The sequence below is a fragment of the Macrosteles quadrilineatus genome, unplaced genomic scaffold (genome assembly GCF_028750875.1).
Source record: "Macrosteles quadrilineatus isolate MER2022 unplaced genomic scaffold, UCM_ALF_1.0 Scaffold_1__1_contigs__length_201487025, whole genome shotgun sequence".
NCBI classification, from domain to species: domain Eukaryota; kingdom Metazoa; phylum Arthropoda; class Insecta; order Hemiptera; family Cicadellidae; genus Macrosteles; species Macrosteles quadrilineatus.
Window position 1 is genome coordinate 19,026,996 of NW_026542594.1, and position 24,553 is coordinate 19,051,548.

At 33.8% G+C, this 24,553-nt stretch overlaps 1 protein-coding gene across 2 annotated transcripts in view; it reads right to left on the reverse strand.

Moving 5' to 3' along the window:
- LOC129004589 (protein suppressor of forked) overlaps positions 1 to 24,553 on the reverse strand; it is a 137,913-nt gene that overhangs the window by 104,257 nt on the left and 9,103 nt on the right. For both annotated transcript variants that reach the window (XM_054433142.1, XM_054433143.1), the window contains exons 3-4: positions 22,732 to 22,764; positions 16,307 to 16,404 (exon numbers count right to left, since the gene is read on the reverse strand). In XM_054433142.1, coding sequence (XP_054289117.1) covers positions 16,307 to 16,404; positions 22,732 to 22,764 — 131 coding nt within the window. The remainder of the gene's footprint in view (positions 1 to 16,306; positions 16,405 to 22,731; positions 22,765 to 24,553) is intronic.

Genomic DNA, 24,553 nt, shown 5'->3' on the forward strand with positions numbered 1-24,553 from the left:
AGGCTGTAGAGAGAAAAATACGGAGAAATTGAAATATTGATTTAAAAGGGTTTTTGTGTTGAAATTCAAATGCATATCCAAGTATCAAAACTACCCGACCTTTTGCACAGCAACTCTGTATTTTCTGACATAATTTACTGGACTAATGTGGTTAAGGTGGATTATTCCACAATAATAAATTATTTAAGGAACTAATTGCTTATGTATCCTATTGTGCACATTAGATGATATTTTTTATTGTATTATTTTGACGATGCTTTCCTACACCTTTGTATATTTATAAACTTAAAACTTAGAAAATAAAGGGTAACTTTAAAATCTAATGATTAAATGTAAGTTTATCGATGTCAACGCCAGTAATTCACTATACCGGGTTAACAGCTTTCACATAAAATTACATTAAGTAAAAAAAAATTTAAACACACTACAATATTAGTCCGTTATAGCAAAATTATTAACGCTTTCATCGTTAAATTAACAATTATTTCTTCTATTGATACTCGATTTAAATACAAAGTCAGGATAAGGTCTTAAGTAGCGAGATTAAAAGCATTTTAAAAACTAAGTTATGAGCAATGTAAAGTGTTATAATTTTAAGTCCCTGTGATAAATAAGGAGATTAAGGGAATTTCTCATACCCGTTTTTTCCCTGCTTGTTACGAAACGGACCTGGTATTTGATGTAAATACTAAAATTACCATGAGCGAACTGTAAAGTAAAAGTCCACTCAGCTGGCGCATCGTACAATGTAGTTTCTTTCCATGCGTTGCGAAATGCTAAATTTGTCGTCCTCTTCAACCCAAGTTATCTATTGAACCACTGATTATAAAAAAATTACAAAAAATATATTTTACGCATCAAACTTTTGGCTACAACTTTGCCACAGACAAAACCTCTCTACCCAAAACCCAAAAATCAAAAAATTCTCGCATGCTAACTTTTTTATGTTACAAATCACGATTTAAAACTATTTCACCATACATATCAATTTTTATTAATTAGATCGGTAAATAGTTTGAAGTTCCAACAAAATAGTCATCGAGTAGGACTAACCAAGAAGCCCTGTGCCAATTTTCAAAATTTTAGCACAACTTTAAAAACACCAAAACACAAAATTATTGAAGTCATGCGTCGAGAGGACTATTGTTGTTTTTAACAGAATATACTTTTGACCTTCCGGCACTGTTGACTCAGCGAAACTGAACTTATATTTTATCATATTTCGTCATATTAAAACTGCTGTTGCATTAGGTCAAATTCCCAATGTGTCAATCGTTTTAACATAGACTACGTTTTTGATCTACAGACACTGCAAACATTGTAGTTTATGACCTATCGGCACAAGTATAAATTATTTGACCTTCTGGCTCTGTTGACTTTCTGCAACGCGTCCCTTGCCATTATCAGTTCTCACGAGCTTAATGTTTGAGCCAGTTTGATTTTCAACTTCCATTTTGAAGTCTTTGAACTTACTTTCAACCTAATTTTTGTGTTTAAGTAAATACCAAAGGTTTTTTCGAGAGTTCATCGGTGAATGTTAAAAGATAAAGAAATCCACCCCAACTTTTAACTGACATAGGTCCACATAAGTCTAAATTTATTAGCTTGAGTAATGAAGTAGCTTTGATACTTTGACCTTTAGGAAAATATTTTCTTGTTATCTTGCCTTCAATGCATGTGGTACAAGTATTCTGATTTCTCGTTTTCTGATTTTGAATAATTTACTCCATTAACACGTTCGCTGCGGCACGTCAAATGGCAGGCGTATCCCCAGTGCGGCACAGCCCGCAGCGTCGAACAAACCCGATTGCCGCGTGTGTTTGGCTTCCCAATTTCGGTCTGACGAATAGCAAATAACGTGCGGGGATGTCCTGCTTTACAACAAGAGTCGACGTAGTTCACTAAACACCCACAGATAGCAGCACTGCTTGGAACGTAGCCGGTCCCATTGGAATTGTATTGCCAAATGGAGGGAAAAAGACGGGACAAAAAGTTGATTTTAAAACTTGCCAGACAGGGATTTTACGGGGAAATTTACTACCAACCAACACCACAACAAAATGCAAGTCTACACGCTAACATGGTATAGGTCTGCTTTCGACCGACCTAGAGCAAAAACGAAGATATACAAAATGCAATGCTGACCGTTCCCGATCGGGAACGGCCGCACTCAACGTGTTAACTAAACCATTTCAAGTAAATCCATTCATTTTGACTTAGATGACCTAATCTACAGTGCCACGAACCTTTGGTAGCAACTGTAAAGAGCAGCTGATGAATTATCTTCTTTTAATTCAGAGTGACCATTTAACTCTGTTGGTGGCTCAAGTAAGTTTAGTTTGTATACACCACCTTTATTCACAGCAGAAATGTTACTACTTCCCTCTATTCGGCAGTCATCTTCTGAATAAATTTTGCACAAATATTTGTCAAAAACTACTATTTTATCTCTTTCCGTAATTTTATTTACACACAACAAATTAGTAGCAACAAGTTCTGGTATGTATAAAACATCCTTAACAGTAACTTTATTAGAATTTTCTGCATGAAGTTCAATATCACCAAGACAAGTTTTGCATTATTGGCCACCAAAACTTCCTTCTTTTAAAACTTACCATTTTCCACCATTTGATTTAGCACAACAATTAGCTAATCATTATGATCAACTTTGGATGCCTAAGATTTTATATTTTCAGTATGAAAAACAGTTGTAAGCATTACATTGTCCTTTTCTTTGTGTTTCACATCATAATTTGCCTTAGATCTGTGCTGAAAATTATTTCCAAGAATAGGACAGTTAGGCCACAAAACACAGTTAGGATATCTAAATATGTCCAGGTTGATTACAAAGATCATTTTCATCATTTTCTTCTGTGGTCTAAACTTACCTTTTCAATCTTTCAACTTCTCTTTTTTTCTTGGCATAAGAATGTTTAGTTGCCAAAGCTGATTCACTTCCAGTTGAAGTATTTTCAGACCTCCTAAAATCATCTTGTAAGAGACGAGTTTTAACAAACTCACTTGAGACAGTTGTTTGAGTAATTTCAATACCCATAATAAGTGGTTCATATTCTGAAGGTAAACCACCCAGAAGTAGCATTGCAGCTTCTTCATCACCAACAATGTGATTTATGTCTGCTAACTGTTGAACTAAAGATAAAGTTCCGTTCCAATTACATAGTCTGCCATTGTGCTGAAATCTTCCAGTTTAGTTCTAAGTTCTAAGTAAACGTCTTGAAAGACCAAGTCTTTTAATCAAACTTTTGTTTTCAAAAGCTTTCTGGAGATAATCCCAAGCTTCTTTAGCAGTGTTAGCATTCCTAACGTAAGGATAACAAGTAGGTAAAACGTTTAAGTAAATTTTTTCAAGAGCCTTCTGATCCCTGTTTTTATCTTTAATTGCAGTATCATCAGATACACAATCCCAAAGTCCATCAATTATTAATGCCATTTTCATTGAAAATCTCTAGAAGTTCAAAATTAATATTTCCTCTATTATAATATTTGTAATATTACGGTACGTCCAGGGTGCACGCCGATTCCGATTCAGATTTTCGGGGCTTGGATAATCTGAGTCAGATATTTTGTTGGGGGTCACAGTGGAAGCTGGAAATACGTCGTCGGTACTGACTCGGTTAGCAAAGAAGCAAGTCAGTCGTTGTTATGGAATTGTCGGATGAGGAATTAACGTGTAAAATTATAGCGTCTAAAACTGTTGTGAAGCTACAGCCAGTTTAAAATGGTGTTCATGATATTATATATCTGTTTTCCTATAGATAGAAATGATAGAGCTTCTTTCTATATTGCGTTTAATGGAGCCCGAAAAAACCAAAACTTATTATTAAAATTGGATATCGTATTGTAAAAAACTGGTGTAACCTAAATAAACAAAAAATCCAGAAGACCGTTTTGTGGTAACCCTAAAAGTAAGAATGAAAAATATATATTTTTTTACTATAAAAACATAATTTTATTTAACTAAATAGTATGTGTACGAGCAAAATCTGAATCGGAATCTGAAACCAGAATGAAGAATTCATTCCGGTGAGCAGGTGCCTGCGCGCAGGCTTGGAAACCGGCAGCCACTACGGCCACTTCCATTTGTATGCAAGTGCCATTCCTGCCGCCAAAAATCTGAATCGGCGTGCACTCTGGACGTACCGTTAGACAATCCTGTATTACTTGAAATAGTTGTAATAATAGAAGTAGTATTAGTGTTTTCCTGTGTAGTTGCCATTTTAGGACAGACAACATACAAATTCAGTTCAAGAAATTTGGTTACAAAATATTGTTCATAAGCGCATAAATCTTGGAATTCTTCGTTTTAATGTAGTTTTATACATATCCAAAATTAATTATATCAAAAACGTCTTCTGGGCCCATAACCTGATGAAACAAGGGAATAAAGTACATAAAATCTTTATTATTAATTAATGTAAAAAGGAAAAATATTAAAACTTGGCTCTTAAAAATAAATCTTAAAATCTTAAAATATATTTACTTCAAACTGTGAACGTATCACGAATACTAGAAATATCCTTGGAACATATTAGAACAACATAACATAATCAACCAGCTGATGTAAAAAGATACATTAAAAAGATATTTGATTATATAGTACACTCAAAGCAATACTAAACACTATACAGGGTGTCCCAGACCACCCGGCCGGCTTGTATAGCTCCAATATGAAAACAAATAGAAACCTAATTGCAACTGGAACCCCCTATTATGACCCCAAGGAATGCAGCTAACTTTTTTTCAAACCCATAAAAGCACCCCAAAGGGCAGATTTTTGGGGGGGGGGGGGTTTTTGGGAAATTTTCAAATGTAACGTGGGGTCGTGTTATACCTCATGCCAACTGTCTTTGAGTCCTGAGTATTTTAGAGGAAAAAGTTTTAAATTATTAATTTACATCCATATTTACAGGCTGTTCAAAAACGTACAAAAAATTTACCTTTGAACTACTTTTCACTGCAAAGAGGTGGAATTTTGTTATCAAATTTGTACTACACTTTAATTGCTAAATGAGCTTTCAAAAAACTCTGGTTTCAACCCTTTTCCTAACTTTTTACTTATGCTACACATTATCAATCTACATACCGGTACCTTAATCTAAAATCGTCATACAGATCATGAACTGTTCATAATCGTCATGAACCTTAATTGCAAGTGTGTGTACCCTTTCCCCAATTCCCAAGTAAAAATTGTGAGAACATATCCTTTTAAATGCAAAAATATTGTTATTTTTTGAATCCCTTGTAATGAACAATGTGAAAGTTACATTCCAGTTATGCAAGTGAAGTAAACCTTGTCCTAAAGAATAAAAACAATAATAAAAAATTCTTTCTATTGCTATTCCCCTTGTGTCAGCCATGAACTATCTTAACCCCTCACTAATTTCCCCATTTATATTATGTTCCTGTGTTTATGTAATTTTAGATTAACACGTTTGCTACCGCAATACTGCCAAATTTTCCATTCATATAGACCAGCGACGCAAATATGCGAGAACCGGTTTCTACCCACAGACTGCCATCGCATAATATATGCGACGTATATAGGCACATTAAATTGTAGACTGACGACGCATATTTGCGTCGGTGTTCCAATATATCTTTGTATATATATCTTATATCTTTGTAACAGACTATTTGAAGGCACTGAATCCTCTGCAGTGGTCTACGTCTACAGGGATGTTTGACGCACAACTGTGTCGCTTGGTCTGTGGATATGATTATTAATGGCGTCATATAGTTGGAAAACTGGTCTTTACTTTTCTGCATCACTGTATGTATGTATGCAGTATGTATGCTGCATTATCCTATGTAACTTTTATATTTGTTCAATTAAAAACCGTTCTTGAACAATCTGTTTTTTTACTTACTTTCACCTCAAAACATAAACAAAAATCAACTGTCGCATGTATGCGGCGTTTGGGCTATTTCAAGAAAGTATGATAATTTTCACTATTGTCTTCGCTATAGACCGGGCGTCGCAAATATGCGACATTACAAAAGGTTATCACCAAGTGACAGCCGGTCTAAGTGTAAGGTTAAATTGTATACCTTGGTCCGTGGCAATGATCGCGGCGTCGCATATACCGTGTTAAGAAGTTTCTAATCATTATCATCCAATAATATCAATCATTTAATGTGACCCATAACTAGCTTTAAATGATTCATACTAAATGATTCATGAATTCCATATCATATTCGTTCAAAATTTGTCTTTCATTCCATATCATACAAATTTATGAGGAGATAAATTGTAATATTTCTTTTTGTTCATTAATTTTTTTGTATTAAGTTTCTAAAAATATTAACTTTTGTTCATACACCTTTGTTATTAATCACTCCTCACAAAGTCATTAAGATCTACAATTAAGGCTGGCCTAGTATTCATTTACCTAATTTATATAATTCCATTAACCTATGTTCAATTAATCATTAATAATATCCATTACATAGCATATATATATATATATATATATATATATATATATATATATATATATATTTTACAAAGAAGCCCACGACTTATTTATTTATTAAATATGTAAGAGAATTGCAATACATCAAAATTTATTATGATATAATTTAATAACTTCTTGATCAGCATTGTACGTGTTATTAAATTTACGGAAAGTAAATAAAAGAAACGTCTTATAACACTTAAAACATATATTTACGCTTATACTGTTACTCACAAGACGGTAAATATACAAAAAAGATGGTAAGTGGTGATCGATTTTGATTGGACACTCCAATCATCATCAGACCCAATAGGCGAATGACAAGAATCTTGAATGGCGTTCTTACTTATACCCTATTGGCGCAGACACTAAACAGCCACCACCTGAATCTCACCTTTACCAACGAGTTTGAAGAAAACAAAAAGATCAACTTCCTGGACCTCACATTAGAGAGAAAAGACAGCAAGATAGAGTTTGACATCTACAGGAAACCTACGCAAACGGACACTACAATCAACAGCAAGTCTATCCATCCGACAATCCACAAGACCGTAGCCATTAGATCCATGCTGTACCGAGCCTATAAGATCCCACTTAGCCAAGCCAAGAGGAAGAAAGAACTGGACACCATTTAGAAGATCGCTCAAGTTAATGGATTTCAAACCAAGACGATAGAGGACATTATTAAATTGTCAATTATCAAAGTCAAAATAAGATTAGTCAATTTCAGTACAACATTTCAATCACTATTAATTTACTCATTTTACAATATTAAAACATGTGATAGCCTACCTAATTAATCTTCACAAATAACCCATACAACAGAAATATAAAGATTAATCAATGGTCATACATATATATGAAATTAGTCATTACATCTTTCCCCTCCTCAGGTAGAATGGCAATTTTTGTCATTGGACACTGAAAAGTACCTTTTGGTGTTGTGATGTCAACAACTCTTACTTGTCCATCTCGACCTGGGTATAGGGCAGATATTCTTCCAAGGGGTCAGGTGTTACGTGCATTGTCTTCGTCTACGATTATTGCCAAGTTGTCAACTTCAGGTGGAATAGTTCTTTTGTCTTCAACCATCCAGGCTTTCCACTTCAGACTAAGTTCAGGTGTCACAACATCATCCCAACCTAGTTTTGTTCTCCATACATCCTGAACCAGTAGTCTCCCTTTTACTGTGGTAGGGGCAATCAGACCTAGAGGATCGAAAATTGGCATAGCTGCTTTAAAAATCTCTCGTTTCGTCGGATACTCAGATTTGAGAAATTCCAGTTTTTCGACATTGCGATGGAACACAAAGCAGTCGGATTCAGCGTCCCACCATAATCCAAGTACTCGTTCTGTAGGAAGTCAAGTATCGGGCATCAAGTGTTTGGCTTGGCTGGCTTTCAGGTTTTCAGGAATTTTCGAAAGTACTTGTTTTGAATTAGACATCCAGTTACAAATTTGGAATCCTCCAGCTCTATGTATCTCAATTATTTCTTGAACTAGTCGTTTAGCTTCCTCTTCTGTGTCGGTCGAATCCAGGAGGTAGTCCATATATTCTTTAGTCAGTATGGAATTACTAGCTTCAGGATACAAAGAGTGAAACTGTCTTGCATTGATGTTTACAACAAACAGTGCAGAGCTTGGTGAGCATGTTGCTCCGAAGGTCATCGCTTTCATTATGTAGGTATCTGGGGGTTTGGTTTTGTCTTTTCGCCACAGAAATCTTTGTGAGTCAACGTCTTCATCTCTTATATTTACTTGGTGAAACATCTCCTTTATATCTCCCACAATAGCAAATTTTCCTAACCGGAATTTCAACAGCACAGATGGCAATGGATTGAAATAATCAGGGCCGCTGAGTAGTGCATCATTGAACGAGACTCCGAGAGATTTAGCAGCAGCATAGAAAACCAATCTTATTTTGTTAGGTTTGTTCGGGTTCGATACTCCAAAGTGGGGTAGATAGAATGTTCGACCTGTTATGATAGCAGCTTTTTCAGGTCTGAGTTTTGTAATATATCCTTTTTCAATATATTCGTCAATCATGGTTGTGTAAGCCTCTTAAAATTCCTGATCTTTTTCCATTTTCTTTTCAAGAGTATTTAATCTTCTCAGTGTATTGTCATAGCTGGGAGGAAAATTAAATTCATCATCTTTCCATGAAAGACCAACTTTGTAATGATCCCCTGTTTTCTTTATGGTATCCTCAAGGATTGATACTCCACGTTCTTCTTCTATGGACAATTGCAGGTTATTTGATCTTGTTTCTCCATATTTCTCTAATGTAAGGATTTCTTTACCATGTCATGAAGCGAAGATTCTTCATATGAGAGTAGGGTAAAATTCTCATCCACTCGATCTCTGAATTGTGCACACTTCCCATGTAGAGTCCAACCAAGAAGGCACCATGATAGTACTGGGGCGTTGGTAGGACCTTCAATAATCTTACGGGTTAGAATTAGGTTAGGCCTACAGTTGTATTGGCCTATCAAGAGAGTGGGCCTGACACTCGCTATTGGAAGAGGTTGGTTGATCGAGTCCAAGTGTGGCCAGTTTTTCCTTAATTTGACACTGTCTATTTGTTGGTGTGGTAACTCTAAAGTGGACTGAGTTCTAACCCCTTTCAATGTAAAGATTTCATCCTCGTAAAATCCTTTTATTTTTAAATCTATTCTCTTTGATTGAGATTCAACGTGTCTTGTGTTGTTAGACCAACATGTTGTCAAAGGAACAATCTCACCCTTGATACCAATTTCATCGGCAATTGATGAATCCAGAAGTGATACAGTCGAGCCGTCATCTAAAAGGGCATAAGTATCTACCTGGGACTTGGGACCGTACAACGTGACAGGACAAACACGAAGCAAAACACGGTTTGATATGTTTTCTTCAAAATTATTATCGATTACTTCATCTCTAGATGTTAACTCTCCCTCATTTCTTTTCATTGGATGTCGCTCCAGATTGGAGTTATGTAAGAGACGGTGATGGTACAGCTTACAACCGTTTATATTACAAGCTCTTTTAGATTTACAAAATTTAACTTGATGTCGTTTGAAACATAAAAAGCATAGCTTTTTCTCGCCTACCATTTTTCACCTTTCGGAAATATCAGCTTTCCGAAGTATAGAGCATTTGTCATTATTGTGCTTACCACCACAGAACTCGCAGGTAAGTGGGCCAACTGCGGGAACTGCTGCTTTTGAAGAGTTGGTCAACACAGGTTTGAAGTCATTTTTCTTTCTAGTCGGGACATCTTTGTTTGGATGAAAATAGATACTCATGATAGAACATTGTCTCTCTAACCAATCTGAAAAATCACTTAGGCTAGGTCTAGTTAAACACATACTGCTCACATGTTGAGCCCAATGGTACTTCATTTGATAAGGCAATTTCCCTAACAGTTCACTGAGTAGTTGAGGGTTTGTCATGTAGTACTCCATATGAAGGGACTCAGCTGTAGAGGTAAAGTTAAGAATGGTTGTAGAAAATTCAATGAGGCCAACAATATCGTCTTCTGTTACAGGGGCTAGCATTCTAGTTTGGTTCATCATAGACTCAATGATAAACTCGGGTTTACCGAAACGCATCTGTAACGTTTTCATAATGGCATGCAAGTTTTTACTTGAAACAAAAAGAGGTTTCACCATTTTGAAGGCTTCGCCTTCAAGACAGTTTCTAAGTCTAGCTAGATTGTCATCAACAGAAGACAATTTTACGGTATTTTCAAATGCAGAAAAGAACATAGGCCACTCATCTGGTCTACCACTAAAATTTGGTAGTTGTTGGCGCCAAAGAGGTTGGTTGAATGGCTTTTTTGACTGAATCTGCTAGTAATTGTGCAGCCGTGGTCATAGCGGTTGATGAACACTGATGAATGTACTGTCGGTTCATTATCATTCAGCCACTTTACGACTTTACTCTCACATTCTTTCACCTCTCTCTGAGATATTAAGCTTTGGCCTAGGCTTACCTCAGATCCGCAGACTTGACTACCATTTGCCGATAGTGATTTCATAGAAGCCCTTATTTCCAACATTTGTTTACGTCGCTCTAGCTCCCTCTCGTCTCTCAGCCGTTGTCGCTCCATTTCCTTCTCCAGCCGTTGTCGCTCCATTTCCTTCTCCAGCCGTTGTCGCTCCATTTCCTCCACCAGTCTTTGTCTTTTCAGTTCCTTTACTTCATTTTCTCGTTCTAGTTTTTGTATTTCCTCCAACTTTCCAAGTTAAATTTCCATTTGTCTCCTGTTACTTGATGTTGCTGATTTACTTTTTGTTTTCCTTAAACTACTAGAAGTAATGCTGGTTTGTCTCAATGCTACTCCTTGAGTGTCATTGTTTCCATTTTCAGAAACATTCTTTGATAATTTGTTAGTATCATTATTTTCTTTCTGATCAGGGGTATACCTTTTTGGAGGTTTAACTTCCCTATTACTTTTTCTGTAAGACTATAGGGAAGTAGCTATTACCATAGGTGGCATGGTAACACCTAGGCCCGGGACCGTTTTACTTTTTCATTTTGATGTCCCCAGAGGCCAGAAACACCATTCGTTCAAATTTTTATATATGTATATATTTTATATATATATATGTGTGTGTGTCCGTGAACACGATAACTTGAGTAATTTTTATCCGATTTTGATGAAATTTGGTTTGAAGGTGTAAGGCGGGATAAACTTGAATGAGTTCGCGAACCAGCATGATCGGACCATGGGAACGGGGTTTTACGGGGGGTTTAATGGGGTAAAAATTGGTTTTTCTAATTTTTGACCTTCCAAACGCAAAATTTCCCAATTTCTCTTCAGACCTTCTTAAAGAGCTTAAAAAAACAAATAATTTAGTATATCAAAGTGTTTTTGTACTATTATTAGCTACGGAGAAAATTCAAATAATTGTTATTTTAAAATTCCCATGTTATTCTTATGGGGAATATTGTAAAATGTTGTAGTCTGCTTGCTTATGGATATATTTTGATCAAACTTGGTAAATTTATTTATTTTATACTAAGTTATTAATATTTCTCTAAAAAACACACTTTTTTACCCTCCCTGTAGCAGCAAGCCTATGTACTCATAAAAATTAATGTTAATTAAATACATTTAATTGAAAATTAATTCAGGCAACTGGAAATTCGCTTAGTCGGCAGGTTTGCTGCGGCGGGGGTATTTTTAGTTTTGGCCAATATTAAATTGTCAATTATCAAAGTCAAAATAAGAATAGTCAATTTCAGTACAACATTTAAATCACTATTTATTTACTCATTTTACAATATTAAAACATGTGATACCTAATTAATCTTCACAAATAAACCATACAAGAGAAATATAAAGATTAATCAATGGTCATACATATATATGAAATTAGTCATTAACAGACATCGCAAGGAAGACGAGGAGAAAAATCGATAGGCAGAATACACTACACAGCAGAACAACATTAGAAGAGATAAAAGAGGAAAACACCAGATATATCACATTTAGCTACACGGGGACTACAACACAAAGGACTGCTAACAGATTCAAGAAATACGGAGTTTCAATAGCCTACAGGACTCAGAACACCATGAGTAAAATACTGCATCCAAAAATAGAAGATTGTAACAAATTCAACGCTTCGGGCATCTATAAAATCAATTGTAACGATTGTGATAGCTTCTACATTGGACAGACTGTGAACTTCGTTAACCGCTTCAAAAACCACATATCTGCGTGGAGGAACAACAAACCGGAAAGATCAAATGTCTCACAACACCTGTTACAAAATGGCCACTCACTAGGAAAAATTGAGGATAGTCTAGATATTTTAAAGAATTGTAAGAAAGGATATGTACTGAATGCTTGGGAAGAATTGTATATTTATAAGGAAACATGTAAAAATCGAAATAAGTTGATTAATGAACAAGTACATTTTGATTCCAGTTGTACTTATAAAAATGTATTGGCCGGTGCTTCCGGTAGCCAATAGGGTATAAGTAAGGACACCATTCAAGATTCTTGTCATTCGCCTATTGGGTCTGATGAGTGTCCAATCGAAATCGATCACCACTTACCATCTTTTTTGTATATTTACCGTCATGCGAGTAACAGTATAAGCGTAAATATATGTTTTAAGTATTATAAGACGTTTCTTTTATTTACTTTCCGTGGTATAATTTCAAAATTAGTCCTTAAGGAATCAAAATTCAACTAAGCAGTGATCCATGTGTTCAACAATAGAACCATGTGAACATTCAGATTGAAGAAGACTGAAGAGAAGGAAGCCATAGTTGAAACTGTTAAAAGAAGGAGTCCAGATTTCATCTAAAGTTAAATTAATTAATTTAATCAAGAAAATCCAGTTTATATTACAGTCAACCTCAAGAGGACTCAACTCCAACATTATTTTTTTTTTTTATTAAGTATAAACTTTTCTTTTAAAATCACTTAAATTAAGTGCACATTAGACTTACCTTTTGGACAACCTCAAAATTTTATTTTCATTGTTAGGATGTCGTAAGTTTAACACATTAATTATTTGGACAATATTTAATTTATTAATTCTTATTATTTAAAGCCAGTACAACACCCTACCCTGAGATAAAGCCGATACAACCAACCGGAATAGTCAATGATGTTCCAATTATTAAATTACCACCCCATTTTAGCTCAACATATTATTAAGTTTTTTATTAAATTATTCTTCCGACATTAAAAACCATAAATTATGCATTTACATATCTTATTTATCTTTTACAACAAATATTACTTACATTACTAAAAAGCTCGTGTTAAAAGTACCTCCCAGATAGGAGGGAATCACGACGAAAGAGCGGCTCAGTGCCCTGCTGACTACATTCATCTTTCCCATTGTCCTCATCAAGAACGAAGCTAGATGGATACACGTACCTTCCAGAGAATTTTTAATCTTGATATCTTATTCCAAAGTTTTATTTACCTCCTGAATCGTATTATAACATTATTTTTAACGGAAATGAATATTTCTAGCTGACTAAATATTAGTTATTTTGGACATATGTTAATCAACAATGGTGTCACTTCGCTTCTAACCTAACATAAGTGAAGGTGAAGTGAAGCAAGTTGAGAAATTATGAGAAAATTTAAGAATAGCCGATCGCTGATAGAATAGAAAATTATCATTGACTATAGAAACATTTCTAAAGTGATTCATTAGTCAGTTAATGTTTCCAGAAAATTTTTTCTCACTACGGGGATATAAATGGGCTAGCTGACCACTTACACCTAGTCCTTATTTAGGCATGTTAGGATGGGAGGTCGTTCTTTATGTTGATTCGGGGAGCTGTACTAAGTGTTTTGAGGTTAGATTAAGAAGGCAAAGTTTCGGTTACAAAGATCCACGTTGTTAGTAAGCTTGCATTTTTTAAATAGTATTTTACAGTGTCCAACTGAGACATAGGAATTGGCTAACTCAGGAACTCGCTAACTCGGTCATGTGTCGGAACTGGCTAACCGTCTCAGTCAGGAATTGCCTAACTCCGGAACCCGCTAACTCGATTTTGTCCCACGGCGGAATTCGCTAACTCTGGAAGTCGCTAACCCGCGCCCACTGCACGGAGCGTTGCCAACATTGTACGACGAAATAATTATTGTACACTGCCGTATTTCAAAATGTCAGTGTAAATAAAGATACAGTAATTGTTATTGTTTTTTGTTATCAATTCCACTGTTAACAGCTACCTAGCCCAAAGTAATTACAAAGCAATTAAAAAAGCATTAAAAACTATTTTTTATTCAACTGTACAGCGGCCAATTAAATGTTTATGATTTCGATTGTAAATATAACTGCCAGTATTATAGGAAAATGATAGAATATGAAATATATTGATCATCCAGTAGTACCAATTAAACCTCAATGAATTTAAGCTAAAATACACGCACGTTCTCTAACACGAAAAACAAATTTCATTGTGATGTCATAATAAACCAAAACCACTTTCATAACTAATTCATAGATTTAAAATTAAAGGTTCGTCGTTGAATCGTCCAACTTACGTGTAAAAATATGACCCAGGCTACGTTTCTACGTTTATAGAATAGCTGTAAATCTAGGCCTAATAGTTTAAACCAAAGCATTGTAGGCCTACTAGTAAAAGCTAGTTGCCTAATTAATTCTAAAATTTGTTGAATTGTTGAGTAATAACGTTACATGTTTTAATAACAGTTTTTAGATTGTAAACCTAAGCCCCACTAGACAATAGCTTTGTTGTTGGATAAGATCAGCTAATTAAGCTATGGCCACCATTCGTAAAAATGGTAACAAACTAGAACGCCTGGGTCCATTTAGAACCATAAAAACTCCAGACTTTTTAAAAGTACTGAAAGACGTAAAATTAATATTAACCAAACAAAATTAAGAGGATGACCCGTTTTACACTAATAACGTACGAAAACAGAAATTTACAAATTGTATTTTTGCATAGAACATTTTTTAATAAAATCCATAAATACATTACCACTTTATAATGTATTGATTAATATTTATTTAAATTCAATAGCTCTATTTAAAAATATATTTAACACTACTATATGGTTGATGACTACTAGTAAAAATAGTCTGGTTCAAAATAGTCTGGATATAGATAAACTAACAACTCGGTTCTTTGTAACCTAGCCTTTACCTTACTTAATACCTAATCTAACCTACCTTCAAAGGAATAGCGTATGAACATAAAGGACAACCTCCCATCCTAACATGCTTTTTTGGCATCAACAGTTAGAAGTTTGGTAAGGTTAGGTTATATTAGATTAGGTTTTAACAGATTAGGCCCAGTTTTTTAGCACCATGTATTTTAGACCTTTTCCACTTAAAATAATTTCCCTCCGATCACGATCCCCCCCCCCAAAAAAAAAACCCCGATTCCCACCAGTCCACAAGATGGTGTTAAGGGGTTAGGATGGGTTTAAAATAATTTCCCTTATTTATTTTAGTTGCACTATACATCTTAGGTCTTATTTTAAGTATTTTTTTTAGTAAAAATTACTTAAAAATCTCATGTGGCCGTGATCTAGAAATTTGCCTAATTATTATATTTGCCTTTTTTATTATGTACTAAGTTGTTATATATCCCTTTAAGGATTACATAATACATTTGTATTAGGTTTGCAGTTGACATGCGAAATTGCACAGATTCCTCTAGTACTTTATTACTTTCGCTATAACAGCAAACCTAATTAATGTACTCGTTAGCCCTAAGGCCACAAAACGCTATTTACACTAGGCGGGAACGTTGATTTTCATCATATTGTCAATTGTCATCAGCCACAACAACTAAACTAATTGTGATGACGAAACAGTAGTTTGATGGCTACAAATCCATGACAGTGTGATGTGTGTTTGTGTCCTGGTGCCCACGAATATATTGTATCAGTACAGTTTATTCTTAAATCTGTAACAGCTGTCTCTTAGCTTTGCTGGATACATCCTACGCGGGATGTATTTGTCATTATTATAGGAAGGAACGTAAAGAACACAGTCCTCGTGTCAGACTTGATCCAGCTCACTTGGCCAATACTGGGATCTTTAGTAGACGTTAATTCACGGACAACTCTCAAATGAATAAAAGCGAGACTAGTGTTATTTTGTATAGTTTGAAACTATGTGCATATTTAACATGTTGTGTTTGTAAATTACTGCAGTTGTTATATTTACTAAAGATGTTGTTAGTTTAAAATGTTACTTAAAACTACAAACCTGTGTTCACATTTCTTTACACCAAAGAATATTATAGTACCGGTATGTATCCAAATCCATCCTTCAGCACTTTGAATCAAATATAAATGTCACTATACATTACAAAAATACAATATTACTTACTTGAATGTTGTCAGAGCAGCTTTTGTTTCCTTCACATATCCTAGATACAGTTTCCACAATTCTATATTGAGCACTTTCATAAGACACCGTTGAAAAAGCTAAAAACACAATCATATATGTGGCATAGTTATGGATTAAGGCATTAGGAAAGAACTGAATGTAGTAAACACCAGTTTAGTGGTTTTGATTCTTAAAGACTAGAAGAGTAGGTACCATGTACAATTACTTTGCCTTTAAAAATTGTATGGACTAAATAATAAGAATAATTTATTCCGTTGATCTTTTTACAAAGAAATAGGACACGTCATATACATTACAAAATAATCATCTAAATACAATCAAATTTCTGATACATCAAAATATTACATCAAATACCATTAGTTAGGCATAATAACTTATTTTAATCAAAATTTATTATCAAAATTGCACTTGATAAAGTCACTTAGGCTGTAAAAAGGGTTTTGAATTAGCCAATTATAAATTCTACTTAAAAAAATATTATAATCAACAAATTTTGCACTGTCAGGTAGTTTATTAAAAAGGCGAATTAAGTGGATTTTGAAGGAGTCGCCCGTTTGACATTTGACTCAATTTCAAATATTGTGTCTTTTCAAGATTAGAATGTAGCTCATTTGAAGAAAACCAAGCAAGAGCCTGTTCCTCAGCTTCTGCTGTGACCCGATTCAGGTAAGTTTTTGTGACTGGCTAGTAAAGTGCATCAGCATAAATTATTGAATGGATATTGAGATGTTGAGGCAAGTCGTTTATATATACTAAGAAAAAGTAAGGGCCTAAAACAGAACCCTGAGGGACACCGGTCTCTACAGGTCGGTGTCAATATTAAAAATGTTCTGCTATGAAAGCAGAAAATTTTTAACTGATATATACAGTTTTATGTCATACAAATATGATTGAATAATTTTTAGTGTGCCATCTTCAATGCCATAGTATGATAGTTTACGTAGTAGTACATCAAAAGGAACACTATCAAAAGCTTTACTAAGATCACACAAAACTAGCGAAACCGACGCCTTATTTTCAAATGCATTTAGTGATAAATCTGTTAAGTACTGCCGAGGTGGTAGACTTACCAGGACGGAAACCATGCTGGAATTCAGAAAATAAATGTTGGGACTCAAAAAAATAACTAAGTTGATTGTGCATATTAGATATTATTTAATATATATTACTATTAATATAGATATTATTATTAAATATTAGAGATTCAAATATTTTAGAGAATATCGGAATAATAGAGATAGGTCTGTAATTTTGATGTAAGTTTTTATCTCCTTTTTTAAAAACTGGAATCACTTTAGATATTTTGAGCAATGAGGAAAAGTATCCTTCTGACATACATTTGTTTAAAATAAAAGCAAATGGCTTACTTATTAGGATGGTTTGTTTCAGTATTGAGTTAGACTGCCAATAAAAATCCATTGAATTAGAGTTGGAGAATTTGGTTTAAGTAGAGTCCCACAAACTTGGCGTAATGTGGACTGGAAGGGTGCCGAGTTTGTGAAATGCCGGGTTATCGGGATCTAGGGTTAAAAATAAGAACAATTCAGTTTTTAAGCTTTTTAACCATCTTTTATATTTATATTACAAGTCAGTAATATAAAGCATATAAAGCAGTGTTTCTCTATCACACACAGTCATTGTGACCCATGTGATATTTTTATTTGCTTTATGTAATGCTGTAAAATAATTTGTTGTAAATAAAGAATTACTCTCTCTCTCTCTCTCTCTCTCTCTCTCAGTATTAAGTCATCAGATATAGTATAAAAAATCCTTAGTACCAGTTGCAAATAATTTGACTTAAGCTGGCTTGAGTCCATGATTAACTCGGACTCAAAAAAACCACTAATTTTCTGAGCCAGGCGATGGCCGGGCTATCCAGACTGCTGGGTTATCGAGTGCCGGGTTTGCGGGACTCTACTGTACTTGTATTACATCAGTTGAGGAAATTTCTGACCATGTGAACATTGTTGTGTTTTTTGGAGTATTACTCAAGAGTTCTACTGGATTATTGGGACTGAGATTCCTTTGCTTAAACTGATTTATTGAGTCTATAAAGAAATTGTTAAATTCATCAGGATCTAGATTGACAACAGAACTGTGAGTTGGAGTAAACTCACTGCTTATAACTTTCCATGCAGCCTTGCAGGAGTTTTGAGGCATTGCTTATATACTGCTGCAAAGAAATTTTTTTAGCTTGCAGAAGTTCCCTTTGATATAATCTTTTTTGTTGCAAATAAACATTATAAGCAGCCTGACAGTGCTCTGAACCTTGCTTAGGCATATTGTTATAAATTGTATAGAGAGTTAACATTTTATTTTTTGTTTCTGCTAATGAAGGAGTATACCAATTAATAATTTTGGATTTTTTACATGCAACCTTATCAGTTACGGTACTTACTTTCTTTCCTTCTAAATTACTTTCTTGCTTCAATAAAGTAACACAGTTAAAGTTAAATGAGAGTTAAAATTAAAATACAAGACTAGGAAATTTAGTACCAATTTTACCAAACATTAACTGGGCTACTGAAATCAGAGCCACTATAACATATATTTTATTTTAATGTTCTAAAATGTTATTAGGCCTACTTAATTTATTTTGATAAATTACTGTCATTATTGTAATTTACTGTCTCAAATTGGTGAAAAGGGGAATACGAAGAACAACATTAACAGGTATAGTTTATAATAATAAGTAATACCAAATACCACTGTGCCAGCAAACCTGTCCATAAAGGAAATTTCCATTTATTGCTTTGTTGAGAATTCAATCTTATTGTTTTCTTTTTTTTAACTGAATAGAAAATACTCCGCCATTCACTGAGAGCACTGCACACTGAAGGATCTAGGAAGAGGTACCACCAGTTTCTAAATTGATGAGATCACATAAAATGTGGAGCTAGTAAAACCCACCTTAATACATTAGCAACCTGCCAAAAGGACTTAGCTGTTGTCGACTCCATCAAACATTAGCATTGCAGTACAGCTGCTAATTAGCAAAGTGCCTTTGGTTGTTAGTGTTAAATTATGCCTAACTAGTTTTTTTCTTTTAATCATTTTAATCTTTATTTATACTAATTACGATAAGGGTTTTTTCTGTAACATCCCTTTTTCGCCCATCCAACTTATTAAAAGATTTTTACAATAAATCAAGTGTCATTTTAAAGCTTATAATGTAGCGCCGGGACAGATGGCAACTAAAAAGGTGATTTTCTTTAGAGCTTCACCCCCATAGTCTTTGATTTATTTCAACATAGTGCTTTCAAAGGCCCAATGTTGCTAATTAATTTTCTAGATTATTGTAACTTGACTGAGGTAGGTAAATCAGCCTTTAAGGTATAAATTATAGATCTACAATAGGCATATTTTAAATATTGTATATTTGTAGTTTTTTCATCTAATAAGGGTCTTTAACTTTTCTGTATTTTTTCTGTTACAAAGTAATATTTGAAAGGTAAAAGCATATTGCACCGTTCATTTTGCCTAGGAATCGAGTTTAGAACCCAATTAAAATGCAAAATTGTTGCTCTCGCCTTCTCATAAGTTTTAATTTATGGCTTATTTCTTCACATACATGTATTTTATGTGATGGCTTTGGTCGAAATTAATTTCTACATTACTTGGTACACAGTCGTTTATTTATTTTTTATACCATATAAGAAGAAGATACCAAAAGACATAGCATCTCCATATAGGTGATTCGATAAACAGGCAAAAGTTGATGGTTGTTGTTAACATCCAAACAGAAATTGAGAAATTTAATTCTTCTAGAGATCCACAGAAATTGTCAAGAGAAATGTCATAAAATTTGTTATTGAATTCTATAGGCCTAGGTGGATTAGAATTGGAATAGATTTAGGTTATAAGATTTAGACACCTGAGTGTGTATTTTAAGGCGAAGCTTTAATGTAGATTTAGCTGTTGTAGTGTAAGACTGTAAGCATTTAAACTTATTATTCAAATTTTCAAAAGCAAAATTCAGATAATTCTTTTTAGTATTATGGTAAGTATTTTACTAGGTATTTGTTTTAAGTATGTTTGAAATTAAAGTTACTTCAATTGATTGTCTTGTTTTTCATTGGCGACAGCTTACTAATTTAACTTTGTATGACGCTGTAAAGTACCTTTAATATTGTAAATTCGTCTGTTGAAAACTGAGATTGTTTCAGCTAGAAATTATTAATTAATTAATAAAAAGTTGCAAATTAAACAATTTTAAAATCAGGTTAGCCAAACGATAGGCTTTTAAGCTCTTTTGAGCTGGAATCTTAGTTAGTTCAAGTATGGGCATTTTTTCTGAATACACCCAACTGTTCTCTTTCTAGAACGTGCACATATAAATAGCGTTTAAATAGTTAATAGTAAACATAGCAATTTACCTACCTGCCTTATTTCAAAAAATGTAATATTTTCTATTTCATTTTAAGTATTATAATACTATTATAATACTATATACAATTTAATGTGACGAACCTCATTCTATGGAACACATTAAATATCAAATAATCTTGGGTTATCCAATTGATAACTTAAATATTAAAAATTGAAAAATGTATTTTTTTTTATTAGTTTTTAAAATTGGAATCATTCTTTCTTAGCACTTGTGAGCACCTTATGCTTTTTTGAGGGTTTTGTCAAGAAAAAAAGATACTCTGGACACAGAAATTCACTGGCACAGACAAATAGAGAACCAATCAACATTTGATCTACGGTAGAAATAAATGGTAGTGTCTGTACTAATGTTTATTCAATGAAGTTGTGCCCTGGCTCTAGCAGAACAAATCTTGCCAAACTGTGTTTAGGTTAGCTGGAATACATACTGGCACAATCTCTTGGCTAAACCTTATACAAAATCAGCTTCTTCATTTTTAGTCTCATCATTCAGTTGTAGTCAATTACCTAAATAGTTCAATAATATTTCCTCATTAATAAGAAAGATTTTTAACAAATTTAAGTACTTACCTGATTGTGTTATGCCAAGTTACTTTTAAAACTTAAGCTATGATGATGACGTATTTAGTCTTAGTCTCTAATGGAAACAGCCCGGTGGCAATAGTGCGTAATTTGCCCAACTGATTTTAATTAGTGCCAAAATCAAATCTAAATGATCTACACTACTATAATTATTCTAATGTAGTTAACAAAGCTGAAAACTCCATATTAATATTCATGAAAAGCCAACTCATAAAAAGTTGTTTCAATGTTAACACTTTTTTTCATTATAATTCTACGTAGGCCCACTCTGAATGCCACAGGATGTGTAAATGATCTTCAGAGGTTTAAATAAAAATCTTGATGCTTAGATCTAATAATACACAACCTCAGACCAGTAACACATGTCATTAACAAGTTTATTTATATAGTAAAATGTGTTGCTAGGTCTGAGGTGAATATACCTTGGGTCTGATAATAATTGACCCGATACACAGTAAAAAAACACAAGTGAAACGGAACAGGCTTATCTGTAGATTGTTAAAAAATGAACAAAATTTAATTTTAACAACTGTACTAAATTGTATACATGAAAACATGAAATGTGATCTGATTTATTTTGTTGTTGTTGTTGTTGTTGTCGTCATATTTTCTTTAAAACAGGTAAGTCTGTCCCATCTCTTGATACCACCTTACTTTTGTTGGGCAAAAGTAAAGCTTTGGACATGAATAGGATAAGAACCAAATAGGAACCCAGAAAATGACCTTCAGTGGATTTACGGTTAAATTGTATAAGTTTTTATAAAAACTTACATTTCAATAGCAAATTTAGAACACAAAGTTTGCCTAAAGTGATGGTACCAAAAATATAAAAGAAAAATGTAGGCCTAAATCAACGTGCAAGTCATTTAGCTAAAAAATATAATATAAATAGCTAGGCTATAACATTTAAACTTTAACTTGCTTGCACCAATGAATCCACTACTATATTACATCTAAAATGTCATAGTTAAGTTTTATATGGCTACTTTATTTTTAGTGTCGCAAGACTCTTGCAATCTTGTTCTGCCTAATATTTATGTTGGCATCAGGTATACAATGTATTGAGTAATCAATTTAAGAGTCCATACAATTCATAGGAGGGTAGATAGTTTGAGTGGAATCATTTTAACACCTACACAAAAAAGTAGCCTAGACAATGAACTGTAAATCTTAAAAAAAACATTAGTCACTGATTCCTATGTCAGAACACTTTTAAATATCCGAACGTTTGACACAACTTAACAGAAACCACTGAAAACCACCTCCCAAGCTTTAACACCACATTAGTTTAATAAATAACGGTAAATGATTATAAATGAAATTGTATGTATTTCAGGTTTGAGATAAATAAAGAATTTAACTGAATCCACTTTTGATTTTCTAAAATTACAAAACTGTTTTACAATGGTTATCTTACAATATTTGCAACATACCTTTTCAACTTTTTCAAAATTCCGACTTCTCATCTGAAACAAAAGCACATCATGCAATAGAACCTACTTAGGGTGTTCATAACTGTGGCTTCGATACCATACCTCTTAAGCTTGTCTTAATCGGTACTGGATCTTGGTCTTACCCTGAGTACTACGGTAATAGCTTATTCCCTATATGGAAAATTTGCTGAAAACCCAATTTTAACCCCATAAATCCCAGTTAAACCCTGTGTCCATGGTTCGCGAACTTGTTCGAACAAATGTATGTTTACACATTTGTACCAAATGTTATCAAAATCGAGTTTTGTTAACGGAAAGATATATATATATATATGTATATGAATTTCAAAGGATGGTGTTTTTGGTCCTGGGGAAATAAGAACGAAAAAGTAAATCAGTCTCTTGTCCAGGTGTTGGTGTTACAATGAGACCTACGGTACCGGTAATAGCTTATTCCCGATATGGGAAATTCGCTAAAACTATTTTATTGAATCCCAAAAATTATTCTAAACAAATTAAAAAGCCATAAAAATATGATATACATAATATAGGCTACTTTTATAGCCTACAATAACTTGCAATTTTCAGCCATAAATGGTCCGAAATGGGTGTATGGGAATTATTTTGAAACATCAGCCTAGGCCTAATTCATTTGCTGTTTTCTTCTCAACTTGGGACACATTTTCATATCACAATTACAGTACCTAATTAAACAAACTATATACATCAAAATAAAAACTAGAATCTCGTGAGTAAAATGGTGTAAAGCAAGTCATGATTTCTCCTTGGACGAAGCATCCTTATATATAATACGTGAAGGTGATTTCTACAAAACACTACTCCTCCGTTAATAATGGACGGATTCTTACAAACGACGTGTCAAAATAAAGTATTTTTTGTGTAGACACCCCCTTTCACCAATTCCTGTAATAAAAATCCTCGGGCTTTGCCTTACAGGCCATCAAAGTTGGAGTTTCTCCCATAAGATTAACATGGGGAAATCTAAATATTTAATTGGAAACTTTGTCCCCACTAATTTGAGAGAACGGCTGGGCGTAGAAACTTGGTAGAGGTGTCCAAAGAAAGGTCTTGGTCTGTAGATGAGTTATCAAAAGAAAAACTAAGCAAAACCCCTTAGGACTCTGCCCCAGAAGCTTTTAAAGATCCCTCCACAGAGTTGTTTACATTTTGGCCATGTAAATAATACTTTTTAATGAAACAGCTGTTCATTTTCAAATTGTATTTCAAACAACACACATTTATTGGGAGATACTGAATTCTACCAAATAAGTATTTGCAATGTTATCTCCTGATTTTAAAATTGATTTTCTTCTTTATCATGTCATGTTTTGCAATATAACGTTACATTACAAAATCAGTAGAAAATCCTTTTAGCACAGCAATTCTTAAATTATTTCTTATTGAACTATCTTATATCTATTGTACGGGTTGGTGTCTGCCTTTTTCACCACTTTTGCCTACATTTTATCATATTATTCTACACATATCAAATATTTATGTAGAAATGCTCTTATCTTGACAAATTATTTGCACCTGCCTATATTACGAACTTTGGCGTGCACTGGGTTGGTAACATTATTGAAAAAACACGACATTTTGGCTGTAAAATATGGTACAAAGAGAACATACTATTTAAGCAGCTACTGTCATGACAGAAAGGTCATCTATCTATCTATATATTAATAGGCAAGCATGTTTCTTTAAAACCTTTTTTCTCAGCTCGTGTGAATCGTAGGGAAAATCTACGCATACCGTTGGAAAGCTATTTTCCTGTAGGTGTGCAGAATCCCTTTATAAATTT